The 12,031-nt window shown below is 47.2% G+C and overlaps 1 protein-coding gene across 4 annotated transcripts in view; it reads left to right on the top strand.

Annotated features, from left to right (window-relative positions):
• The window catches only part of MAPKBP1 (mitogen-activated protein kinase binding protein 1), a 126,251-nt gene that overhangs the window by 102,748 nt on the left and 11,472 nt on the right, over positions 1–12,031 (top strand). For 2 of the 4 annotated variants that reach the window (XM_067557937.1, XM_067557935.1), the window contains exons 25-29: positions 1,099–1,244; positions 1,744–1,923; positions 3,078–3,156; positions 4,684–4,994; positions 7,078–7,968. In XM_067557937.1, coding sequence (XP_067414038.1) covers positions 1,099–1,244; positions 1,744–1,923; positions 3,078–3,156; positions 4,684–4,994; positions 7,078–7,968 — 1,607 coding nt within the window. Of the gene's footprint in view, positions 1–1,098; positions 1,245–1,743; positions 1,924–3,077; positions 3,157–4,649; positions 4,995–7,077; positions 8,122–12,031 lie in introns of those variants that run through there. The other 2 variants (XM_067557939.1, XM_067557938.1) reach the window with 2 other exon arrangements.

The following is a 12,031-nucleotide window of genomic DNA, read 5'->3' as shown; positions in this document are numbered from 1 at the left end:
GTCTCCCATTTTCTCTTCTTCCTTTCTATTTTAGACCATTCCACTTTACTCCGTGTATCTCCCAACTCCCCCTATTTCCTTTTCTGAATAACGCTCTCTCTCCTTCCACTTACAGCTGTTTAATACCCTCACCCCCTTTCTAGTACAGAGTAATGGTTGTGAATTTTAGATGAGCTCTCATGGAATAGTGCATGGCAACTTCATGTAGTTGAAACTGTTAGATTCCCCCCCCCCCCCCCCCCCCCCAATTTCTCTTTGTTTTTAATTTTATAATAATAATATTTAGACAGAGCAGGCCCATGTGCAGTATAAGCATGTTAGAAAGTGGGGGCCCATGGTGGTGTTGGATACAGACTGGGCACGTTACAAGCTGTCAGGGCTAATCTCCCCACGGTTATGTTACAGTAAATATCCATCATAGTGACTTTCGTGTTCCAAGTCAAATCTTAGAGCATGAGCTCAATTTGTCTTTGAATCCAAAGTATTCTGTAAAATGGAACACTGTAATCTTCACAAATAAGGCGAAACGACACCATTGGCCTTGCTTGTGGTTGTGGAGCTGGGACAAGAGCAAGGATTTGAATCTTCTAATGTTGACTTCCATACAGCATTTTCTGATGAAAATCAGCCTTGCTATCCTCAGAATCTGCTTTATCTCACAACACTGAGCCCCTCAAAGAAACAGGACTCAACAGTGTGGAAAGACACTGGCTTAGGCCTCAAATTGTGGAAAAATTAAGTTGACAAAATCTGTGAATAGGAATGCTTTTGTTAAGGGAAATACAGCTGCTTTTTTTTTTTTAATGGACTAGTACATTCATTCCCTTGCAGTGTTGGAAGCCCAACCATAGCAGCACTGTTAATACCTGAGTATAGTCAGAAAGTGAAACAGACCAGTTTGATTTCCCTGTCCAAGCCTAATGAAATGCAAAAATTAACTGCATAAATGGCAAAAGAAGTAAACTTCATCCTTTCAAATAACCTTTTTTTTTAATAATCAAAGGTGTTACTAACACAGGTAAGGACTCTTTAAAAATAATAATCTTTAACTTGAAAATGCATCTCTTCTCGTTTGTATTCTTCCTCTCTCTCTCATAGTGAGTTCCAGGTAAAAGCGCTGCCCCATGGGAAGATAGGTAGAGGTTACCACAGCAACGGATGCCCAGATAAGCACAGCCCTGACAGTGCTTGCTCTGTTGATTACAGTAGCAGTCGCCTCTCCAGCCCAGATCATCCAAATGAAGGTGAGATGTGAATATGTGTTATGAGCCCATTTTCACACCGCATGGAACACTGCAGAAACTTACTGGGATCGTTCACTGCCAGGCTTAGCAGCAAATGGGACTGAAAGACGTGTGATCTTTGGGGAGCTGGGATGATGCGACTTTCCTATTAAAATAAAGATCAACCTGATATCACTATAAAGATTCAGGTACTTCTGCACATTCACTTCCCAGAGTATATTTGTGAAGGGGTAAAGAGTGAAGTGAATTGCTGTCTGCTCCCTTTAACTTCCTGTACAGTCAGACCACCTATGTTGTTATCCCTGTGGGCTGTGCTGCCTGTGTAATATTGTACATCTGGGAATTGGATCCTAATGGCAATAATGCTGATTGGCTGGTGCTCTGACCTGAGTCCTTAGAGTGCCTCCTTCATGAGTAGCTTCTTCTAAGAATGATGTTCAGTTGTGGCCAGGATATAGACATTACTGTGACTGTAACATTATTTTCCACATCCTTCCAGATTCTGAGAGCACAGAGCCCCTCAGTGTGGATGGTGTCTCAGACCTGGAGGAACAGGCGGATGGGGAAGACGAGGAGGATGCGGGCACTAGCATGCTGGAGGGAGAGTTCCCCAAGACTCCAGATCAGGAGAAGTTCCTCAAGCAGCATTTCGAGACTCTGACCAATCACGGTGAAAAAGGTACACCTGCAAACGTGGCGGAAGAACTTTCTCCCTAATGAGATTTTTATAGCTCCAGATCCATCTGCTTTATAAAACCAAGTAGACCCTAACAGTTCTGTCTTGCTGTGGCTCACACTTGACAGCTGCTGAACCTTGCCTGTGTGTGGTGGGCAGGTGCTAGAGTGAAGCAAGGTAGAAAGGTCTTCAAAAAGCTGTGTCTGATAACTTCCACAGTCTGGAGATGAGAATGTGTGTAAGGAATTGTAGCTATATAAAGGAGTCCTTGTTTCTTGGGTTCGTGCAGTGTTTTTCAACCTGGGGGTTGCGACCTTCAGGGAGGTCATGGGATGAGTTTAGGGAAATCATGGGCTTGGGCTGTCAGCTCCAGCTCTGGTGGCAGGGCTGTAGCTCCCTTGGCTTCAGCCTCCCACCTTTTCAGGTCTTGGGGGGATGTCACATTTTTTATTTTTTTTAAAGTCCAAAGGGGGTTGCCAGCACGAAAAGGCTGAGAAACTCTGGGTTAGTGGAACTGTTCTTGTTGACCTGGTGAAGCGCTGTCCTTGGGATCTGGGAGACCCATGGGATCTGGGAGACCCATGCTCTTGTCCCGTCTCTAGTTTTGTCATGTAAACGAATTAAGTAGTAAATGTGTCCATCTATATAACAAGATAGGGTGGCCTCTAGTGGTGCATATGTGCAAAGCAAACATCACAAAAGACGGATGAGAAGCAGGGCAGAGGGAGAGAATGAGGACATCAAATTGGAAAAAGAGAGATTTAATTTTTATCAGTCAGTTCAGGAATCAGAATTTCTTGCTAGTCATAATGATTGTAGCTAGCATCGTCCCTGCATGCTGTCTGTTTTTCTCCTGTACTTTGATGGCCCACAGGCCTAGAAGCAGGATAAGAATCTATGGGGAAAGGAAGAGGAACACCTTTAGGGAAGCCCTTCTTTCATTTAATACAGTTTGAAGCTGGGGAATCATGGTGTTCTGAGTAGAATAGAAAATGGCAGCAGGAGATAAAATTAATTCTCTGTGTTGTCTTATTGCCTCAAGCTGTTCTTACATCTCCTCTGAAATGGGAGACCAGCTAGAATTCATCTGAAAACACTTCATTTGTCATAATGTTTGCATCTTGTTACATAATTTACACATTTCCCCCGATCCTTAGGTCGATCATGTAGGACCTTGGAGAGAAGTGAAAATATCAGCATTTCCTCTCGCTTTCTGTCCCAGTCCCCGGCTCTCAGGTACAACTCTGCTTTTTTTAGTAGTGTGAATAGATTTCTTGCTGGGCACTTATCTGAAAGATGCCAGCAACCTCCTGGGTTTGTCATATCTAGGCACAGTGGCCTCTTTGGATGGGGACCTGGCAGGTTGGCTGTAAGCTGTCATATATCAGATTGTCCATTCTGTATCATCCTAACTGCTTGACATCAGCCTAAAGCGATACTGTTTCTTTTCTTAATTTGCTTTTTACCATTTATGCTCTTTTATTTTTTGCATTTCATTCAGCTTGGACAATGAAAATGTGCTAGTCAGTTTTGCTTTTGTTTATACTCAGTTCCTAATCAGCTTCATTTCTGGTTTCCATTCTTTAGGAACATGCTCCAGTGTTAGGTTACAAACACTGCAGGGGAATTTATTTTCTCTAAATTGAACTATTTCCATTGAAATTAAAATGAAACAAAAACAATGGAAACATTTCTACCGATTACTTTTATAAAAGCTTTTTTTAAAATAACATCTAAACTTTGGGTTCAAATTGACTAGACAGCATCATTTAAAACTGACCTGGGCTCACCTTTAGCATTCACAAGTTGTGTCCACTTTAAGGATTTTAGAGAAACCTCCAGCCATTGCTCTAGTGGCAGTGCAGGTTCTGCTACAGTGGTAGTGTAGACCGCCTGCTCTTGTTTTTGCCACTGTGTAGTATATACCCCTGCTCATCACAGGGTTAGTCACCATCTGCTGGCATTTTGCCACCATGATTTATGCTAGCGCTTATACTGTTAATAGCTTTAGGAGAGCTGCAGTGGCAACACTGGGAGATTTCCAGAAAAACCCAGTTTAAAGCAGCTATAGGGTAAGCTGTATACACTCATGAAGATGTTATGGGGTTTTTATCTGCCCAACTGCCAATCCAGCCAGGTGGAGCAGAGCCTGTTTTTTGGCTTTTTGGGGGGTAATCCTCCTGTTCCCCCTTAGAGGAAAAATGAAAATGATGGTACTTCGCACTTCTAGTGCCTTTCACTGAAGGAGAACAATAGACTTTCCAAACACTTAGCCTGTAAGATACTGGCCAGCTTTGATATGTGTTATACCAGGACTGGCCAATCTCTAAATGTGTTGGGGATGCTCTGTGGAGCACTCTTGTGGAAGGAGAGACGGTTTTTGATGTGGGCAAGCTGAGCTGGGACGGACCAGTCCTGACCCGACTTGACCCATTCCTCCCCAATCGAATCTCTCCTTCTCTCCTGGCTTGCCTTCCTACAAAGTCCCTCCATGAAACGCATAACCCAGGGCTATTGGTGGTACTTAGTGCTCATCCTGTCACCCAGGATAGGATGCTTTGAGACCAGTGCAGGCTTTGGGAAAAATAAGAATGTGGTGACAGTACAGGTTGATTTGATATGTCCTTCTCGATTTGCCAGGATCTTTGCCCCTGAGAAGCTGGCTTAATAGGCTTGCACTTCTTTACTCAACACCATCTATTTATTTGTCTGTGATTCATTTATTGCAGCCTTGAGAGTCTTATCTCTGCCTTATCTCTGTAGGCGTTTGTCACGCTCCTCATCAAATCTGATACTGGATCAAAAGCCCATTGAGGCTTCAGCCCAGTCGAAGCAGGTTTCTGCCAATCTGCTGAAAAAGGGGAACAGCCATCGTAATGATGCCTTGGAGAATGACAGCCTTGTGGATGGTGTAAATTCCTACCGGTCCATTTACACCCAAAAAAAACGGAAGTCAGCTGTGGAGACCAATAGGTTTGCCGTGGGACCTGGAAGAGTTATCGCACCCTTTCCAGAGGGTAGTGGGAATGTGGGAATGAGGAAGTCCCAGTCGGTTCATGATCTCCTTCACGAGGGTAAGGAAGTGTATGGGACTGCAGTGTAACTCCAAAAGTAAATTGGGGGGGGCGGGCGCGCGGGAGACAGGACTGAGTTTGAATAGAGAGATAAATTAATCATGGCTCTTCTGGTAGGTGAGCTACAAGCTCTGGGATCCTTAACTCTTAGACCTGGTCTACACTAGACTGTTTTGTCGACCAAAGTCAGCTTTTTTCAACAAAACTGTGCTGGTGTACACATTGCAATCCCGTCCCCCCCACATACCCACCCGCCAACAAAACTGCCCTGTTTTTTCGACAAAATAAAACCACCTTCATGAGAGGTAGAGGGCTCATGTCAGCTTAGTTGGGCAACACAGTGTGTCAGTAAAGACACTGTGTCCCCCTTATATCAGCTGTGGGGCTGTCATTCTTGTCATTCCACTGGAGCGGTGACATTGACAAGAAAGCCCCACTGAGAGCTTTCTCCGCTCCCAGCTGTGAGTGTGGTGTGAAGCTCCAATGCCTGGACCTAGCTGCCGGCTGCAAGCAGGGGCAGTCAGTGGGGAGCGGGCAGAGAGGGTGAGAAGCCCGGGCGCCTGGACCCCACTCCCGGTTGCAAGTGGGGGCAGTAAGCAGGAGGTGACGGGGGGCGAGAAGCCAGGGCACCTGGACCCTACTCCCCAGGGTGGGAAGCCCTGGGCGGCTTCCCCTGGGAAAGGGGAAGAGGGAAGCCCGGGGCTGGCTCCCAGCAGCGAGTGGGGAGCGGGCAGCCCACTGAGAGCCTGGGGGGAGACTGGGCTCTCAGCTCCCCACACTGCCCCTCTTAGGTAGGTGGAAGTGCTCCTGGTGAGGATGCGCACCACTGACCCAAGGAAGATCGTGTTGGCTATAAGTCAACCTATGTTAGGTCCATTTATTTTTTTAAAAAACAACGAGAGTTCTGTGGCACTTTAAAGACTAACAAATTTAATTTCAGCAGGCATAAGCTTTCGTGGGCTTCAGCCCACTTCCTCAGATGCAGTTGGTAGAAATAATACAGCAAATATATGTTGCCAATATTTGCTGTATTATTTCTACCAACTGCATCTGAGGAAGTGGGCTGAAGCCCACGAAAGCTTAAGGCTGCTGAAATTAAATTTGTTAGTCTTTAAAGTGCCACAGAACTCTCATTGTTTTTGTTGTATACAGACTAACACGGCTACCCCTCCTGGAACTCTTATTTTTTTAGTGTAGACAAGGCTTTAGTCTGCAGAGGAAAATATCCCTAATTACCGAGCAGACTAGTCTGTGGCTCCCACCAACAGTTGGCTATGGCAGGGAATCACTGGCTCAGCTGGCCTTCTAAATGAGTAGGAGGAATAGAGGGGTTGATGAGGATAGAGCTCAACTTTCATTCTGACTCTGCAAAGAAAACCTCAACTAAATAAAAAAAAGTCAATAGTTGCCAATGAACTGGAAATGCTGAACTAATGACTTTGTGGGTTGGCCAAGCTGTGGTAGCAAAGGCTGGGCCTCCTTAAATTGCTATGCTCTGTGTCCAGTGTAAAGTGAGTCAGCATTCTTGGCCAAGTCCTTAGTCCTCATCACGCAGCCGCCATCCTCCTAACTAGCCCTGTCTGACAGTCTCAGCATGGAGGGCGAGGATGGAACGTGCCGTGAACAAAGAACTCTTCACTTGCCAGAGGTGGTTACTGCCGGTCAGGATTAAGGTACCTTGGCTGGGCAATACGGTGAAGCTTCGCCCTTTCACCAGTACTAAATTTACTATTTTTTGTTAAAACCACACTGGTTGTATGTAGGTCGAGGAGAGATGAGAAATGAGGACTTTCATCTGCTTCCCCTGGTTTCCTCTCTCATTTAAAAAGCTTAGTTTCTAAGGTCTTCTAGCCTTAGGCTTTCTGAGAGGGCCTTATTCTTAAGGTAAGCAACAATGCCTCTGGGAAATGGAGGGGCTGGAGCTCATCTTGGAGACCCATCAACTTTAGTTCTGTTTTAGTGGTTCTAAATGCCTCTATTCCAGAAGCTGAGCTGTAGTTAATAGGTTGGCACAGTTGTGCTTCTTTCTGATCGCACAGTTCACTGCAGCCTTTATCTAGTTTTGTCTGTTTAATTTTCACAGATAAGAGTCCAGGAGTGATATCCTCTATCAAGCGTCCTCAGACACTAGCAGTGGTTGAGAAGGATCCAAAACCTAATCATTGCAAGTTATTGTCCACAAGCCTGCTGAAGATAGATGGGTCCAACTCCCTGCTGGTCAAAGACAATAAGACTGCAAAATCAAAGTCCTACATGAATCCCACGACCAGTTTCATGGCCAAGATGTCACGCAGCATCTCTGTAGGGGAAAATATATTCCTTGGTGACTCTGCTGAAACACTGACTGAGGGGAGGACCAGCCCACAGGTGCCCGAGAAGGTACAGTTAAGCCTCCCAGCAGAGACTGAGACGAACAAGCCACCCACAAAAGAAAATGTCCCAGGGAAGCCAGCCTTTCAGCAAGTTGTAAGCTGCTCATCACCCAAGTCCTTCCACAGCAAGTTGGCATCATCAAACCGGGCACACCTGATCCTTGACATCCCCAAACCATTGCCTGACAGACCCACCTTGGCTTCTTTCTCACCTACCACCAAATCCAAAACCCCACTTGAACCAGAGTCTCCTCAGTCACCTGCTGGAGTCTGTAAAAAGAAAATGTCTCCTCTTGAGGGCCGGGTCCCCAAGAGGGAGAGCTCAGCTGCTGTGTCTGTGGGACCTGCTATGGAGAGCCTCATGGAGAATCCAACATTGAGGACAGATCGCCAGGATCAGCCAGGGGTCACTAATCCAAAACTAAAAGAGTTTTCAGAAGGCTTGCATCCAAGGTCTCCCGAAAGCACACTGCCCAGATGCAGAGAGAAGTTCTCCAGCATTGGCTGTGTGCTAGACAACCCGCCTGGACTTTGCCCACTAGACCCCGTCAGGCCAAGGTCAAGGTCTCCCACAACAGTGGCTGCCTCGGCACAGGACTCAGGTGTGCACGGATACCCATCTCCAATCTTCTTTCCCCTTCTGTCTCCTGTCTTTGTGAACCGCTTCACGATTCCATCACATTTCTTTACGTCCAGCTTCTGGCCTGTCTCGTCTTGTCTGCACCTGTCTCGTTCCATAAGTCATCCCCTCAATGGTGAGACATTTCAGTCTTAACATCTTTTTCTCTGTCTTGAATTTCTGTTTCCTCTCTGTCTTGTGTCTTATATTGAGTTTAGTCAGATAGTAGCTGAATGTTCTGCAGTACATCCAAGTAACGTCCAAGTTTCCCTAAAGGGAAGGGCAGGTGGAATATAATACACATGTACAGACACTGTGGGGATTCCCACCTTGCTAGCCTTTGGGGTTGAAGAAAAAGGTGTGGAGTTAATACAATATAACTTCTGAATTATTTATGAATAGGAGGGAGAGTGTAAGCTAGTAGGTTACTCCCCAGCCCAAGAAAGAACTAATGTCATGCCCCTGTATGTTTCCAGCCTTCCCCTCAGGGCAAAATCTATTGGTTAAATAGAAAACTCATGGATAACATCAAAACTAAGCAATTTCCCTGCTTCACATGGGCTGCAGTCCCCTGTGGCTTTTCCCTTGCCTCTCTGTTATCTTCCAGAAAGAGGGGGATGCCCTTCCCTTTAATCCATGGCTTTTTCATGTGACAGATGAGTAGCCCTTAACCCTTTCCTGGCTGTTTTAATCTGTCATGGGGGACGCTGTAGAGGGCATGGCACTGTTTGAAAGGTTAGACAAACTCTTAAGTACTTTTGCTACATCTTCTTTCCCAGTGTTGTTAACCAAGCTGTATACGGAAATAAAAGCCACCTTTTATAATTTGCTGCTTGTCAGGGTCCTTCAGTAATGTTGTCTTCTTCTTTGAGTGCTTGCTCATGTCGATTCCAAGTATATGTGTGCATGCTATGTGCAGTTGTCAGAAGGTTTTTCCTTTAGCAGTACCCAGGAGGTCGGTGGAGGCGTCCTCTGGAGTTGCACTTCCATGGCTCCATATATAGGAACCCGCCGCCTCTTCAGTTCCTTCTTAAACCCCGTGATAGTCATTGGAGATTCGTCTGTCTTCTTTTGCTTCGGCAAGTGTTCCCCTAGTGGTCTCTATTGTTGAACCTATAAATAGTTATATTAGAGTTAGTTTGTTAGTATTTTAGTTAAGTTTCTGTTGGGGAGGGCATAATGTATCCTCCCTACCTGGGAATTGGGGCACGTTTAATTCCCAAAGGATTCAAACTATGTGGGACCTGCCATAAACCTATGCCAAGCGACGATTCCTGCTTGAAGTGCCTGGGTGAATCTCACCATAGATTGCTGTAGGATTTGCAGGTGATTCCGTCCTATGACCAAGACAGGGAGGAATGTCAGGCTGGAACACTGCCTCATGAAGGCAGCCCTTCATCCCCAACCACCAAGCCAGTCAGACCTGGCACCCAACACCTCAGTGTGGAGTACGCCATTCTCAGTTAGGGAGTCTGCGATGCCAAGGAAGGACTCAGCACCTAGAGGTCATCGGCACCACCATTCCCTGGCACCATAGTCAGCCTGGCATCAGTCCCACTCACTGGTGCCATACAAGAGGCATAAAAAAACTGACAGAGGGCACTCACCCATGGTGAGAACAGCAGGGAAAGAGCACTAGTGGTGCGCAGCCTGGGCTGGGGTACCCAGTGCCTACCATGCTGAAGGTGGCACTATCGACTCTGGGCTTGCAGAAGGGTCCATCAAGTCCGGTGCCAGTGGACTCCCCTGTAAGAAGTGGAAGAGTTGGATCTTTCTTCCACCCCGCACACATTTGAGGTGGCTAGAGACCAGATAGCCATGGTGGCACAGCAGTCCACCGCAGACCAGAGAGCACTGGAAATAAGACCTCCTGTACCTCCGTGAAGCACGGTGCCATCAAGAGGGAAACCAATGATGATGCACTACTGGTCACCTTCTCCGCAGCACTGCTCTCTGGCATCATTTCACTCGGCACCGCCATGGTATCCACGCTTGGAGTTGCAGTCATCAGGCTCAGGGACGGAGTCTTATGTCTCCAAACATAGCAAGCACCAGTTGGAGCAGTGCCGCTACAGGCAGGAGAAGGGACAAGCCCCTCTCATGGGACCTTGGCCAGCGCACTGGCAGGTGCCTGTGCAATGGCCCTTTTGGGCCCTGTGGGCATACCACCAGGCCCAGGGTCCAACTCTAGAGCTTCCCAGTCTGTCATCTTGGAAGAACGTGCTCCCCTTCCACCTGAGGATCGCTTGTCACTGTGTGACACCAAGGCAGGCGGTGAGATTGGTGCCGAGGGCAACACAGGAATCAGCATCAAACATGGGAACCCTACACAAGGAGAAACCCATGACCTAGAAGGTCAGGAGGGTCTGGTACTGATCAAAATGTCGTCATCGTCCTCCTCTGACAAGACGGTGGCAGGAACTTCTAATGCTCTACACTCCATGGACAACAGAGCTCACCAGGAACTGTTACGGAGAGTGGCCCAGAACCTAGGAATCCAAGCAGAAGAGGTGGTGGAGTCAGTGGACCCCATGGTGGACATTTTAGCAGTGGCATTGCCTCTCATAAAGACCATCCATGCCACTACCAAAACTCTGTGGCAGACGCCCGTCTCTATCCCCTCTATAGCTAAGGGGATAGAAAGAAAATACTTCACACCCTCAAAGGGGCATGAGTACCTCTTCAGTCATCCTCAGCCAGGATCGCTGGTAGTAGTGGCTGCAAACAAGAAACCGAGACAAGGGCAGCGAGGCCCAACACCCAAGTCCAAGAACTCGAAGAAGTTGGACCTCTTTGGCAGAAAGGTCTACTCCACCGGGGGGCTGCAGCTTCATATTGCGAACTAGCAAGTGACCTTGAGCTGCTATAATTTCAACTCATGGGATACCATGTCCAAGTTCAAGGAGTTTCTTCTGACTGACTCCAGATCAAAGCAGTCATGGAGGAGGGCAAGGCAGTGGCAAGGACCTCATTACAGGCCATCCTGGATTCGGTGGGTTTGGCTGTTCGAACCATGTCATCTGCAATTGCCACGAGGAGGGAGTTCATGGCTGCAGGCATCGGGCCTCTCTCCAGAGGTCCAACAAACCATACAGGATTTGCCCTTTGAAGACTTGTGGTTATTTTTGGAGCAGACTGAATCCAAACTCCACAGCCTGAAAGATTCAAGGGTAACATTGAAGTCCCTGGGCCTTCATACACCAGACCCTCAAAAAAAGCACTTTAAGGCCCAACCTCCTCCGCAGTTTATCCTATGCAGCTGAGGAAGGTCTACTCTAGGAAGCAGGGCAGGAAAAACAGGTGTAGGACACCTCGTCCCCCCTCCAACCAAGGTAGGGATTTGGCAAGGCAGCCCTCCATCTCCAAGCAAGCATTTTGAGGATGCGCCTGAGGGCGACACATCAGGCCAGATCCCGGATCCTTCTCCCTGCTGCTTGAGCCATCTATCCCATTTCTATTGGGCATGGGCCCAGATAACCTCAGACCGATGGGTGTTACACATGGAAGAATTGGAATAGTCTCTACAGTTCTGTTCCTCCCCTTCCTCACATCCTCCATCTCCTTCCTTCTTCAGAGATCCCTTTAACGAGCAACTTCTTATACAAGAGGTGCAAGTAATCCTAAAAGCAGCATCAGCAGAGGAGGTTCCTCAGAAGTTAAGGGGAAAGGCGGTCTTCTCCCAATATTTCCTAATCCCAAAAGCCAAAGTTGGTCTCAGACCCATTCTTGACCTGCAAAACCTCAACAGATTTATGACAAAACTGAAATTTCACATGATATCTTTGGCTGCCATCATTCCCTTCCTGGATCCAGGGGACTGGTACGCCGCCCTCGACTTGAAGGACGCGTACTTTCATATATCTATAACCCCGTCCCACAGAAGATTCCTCAGATTCGTGGTAAACCAGACCCATTATCAATTTACAGCCCTTCCCTTCCGGCTGTCAGCGGCCCCTCGAATTTTTACCAAGTGCAGGGCAGTCGTCGCCGCCTTTCTAAGGAGACAACAGGTGCAGGTGTTCCCATATCTAGATGACTGGCTTGTC

This window comes from Emydura macquarii, unplaced genomic scaffold (genome assembly GCF_026122565.2).
Source record: "Emydura macquarii macquarii isolate MOO-44397 ecotype Brisbane River unplaced genomic scaffold, CSIRO-AGI_Emac_v2 contig_1876, whole genome shotgun sequence".
NCBI classification, from domain to species: Eukaryota; Metazoa; Chordata; order Testudines; family Chelidae; genus Emydura; species Emydura macquarii.
Note: the sequence above shows the minus strand (reverse complement) of the source record. Positions and strands in the feature narration are given on the sequence as shown.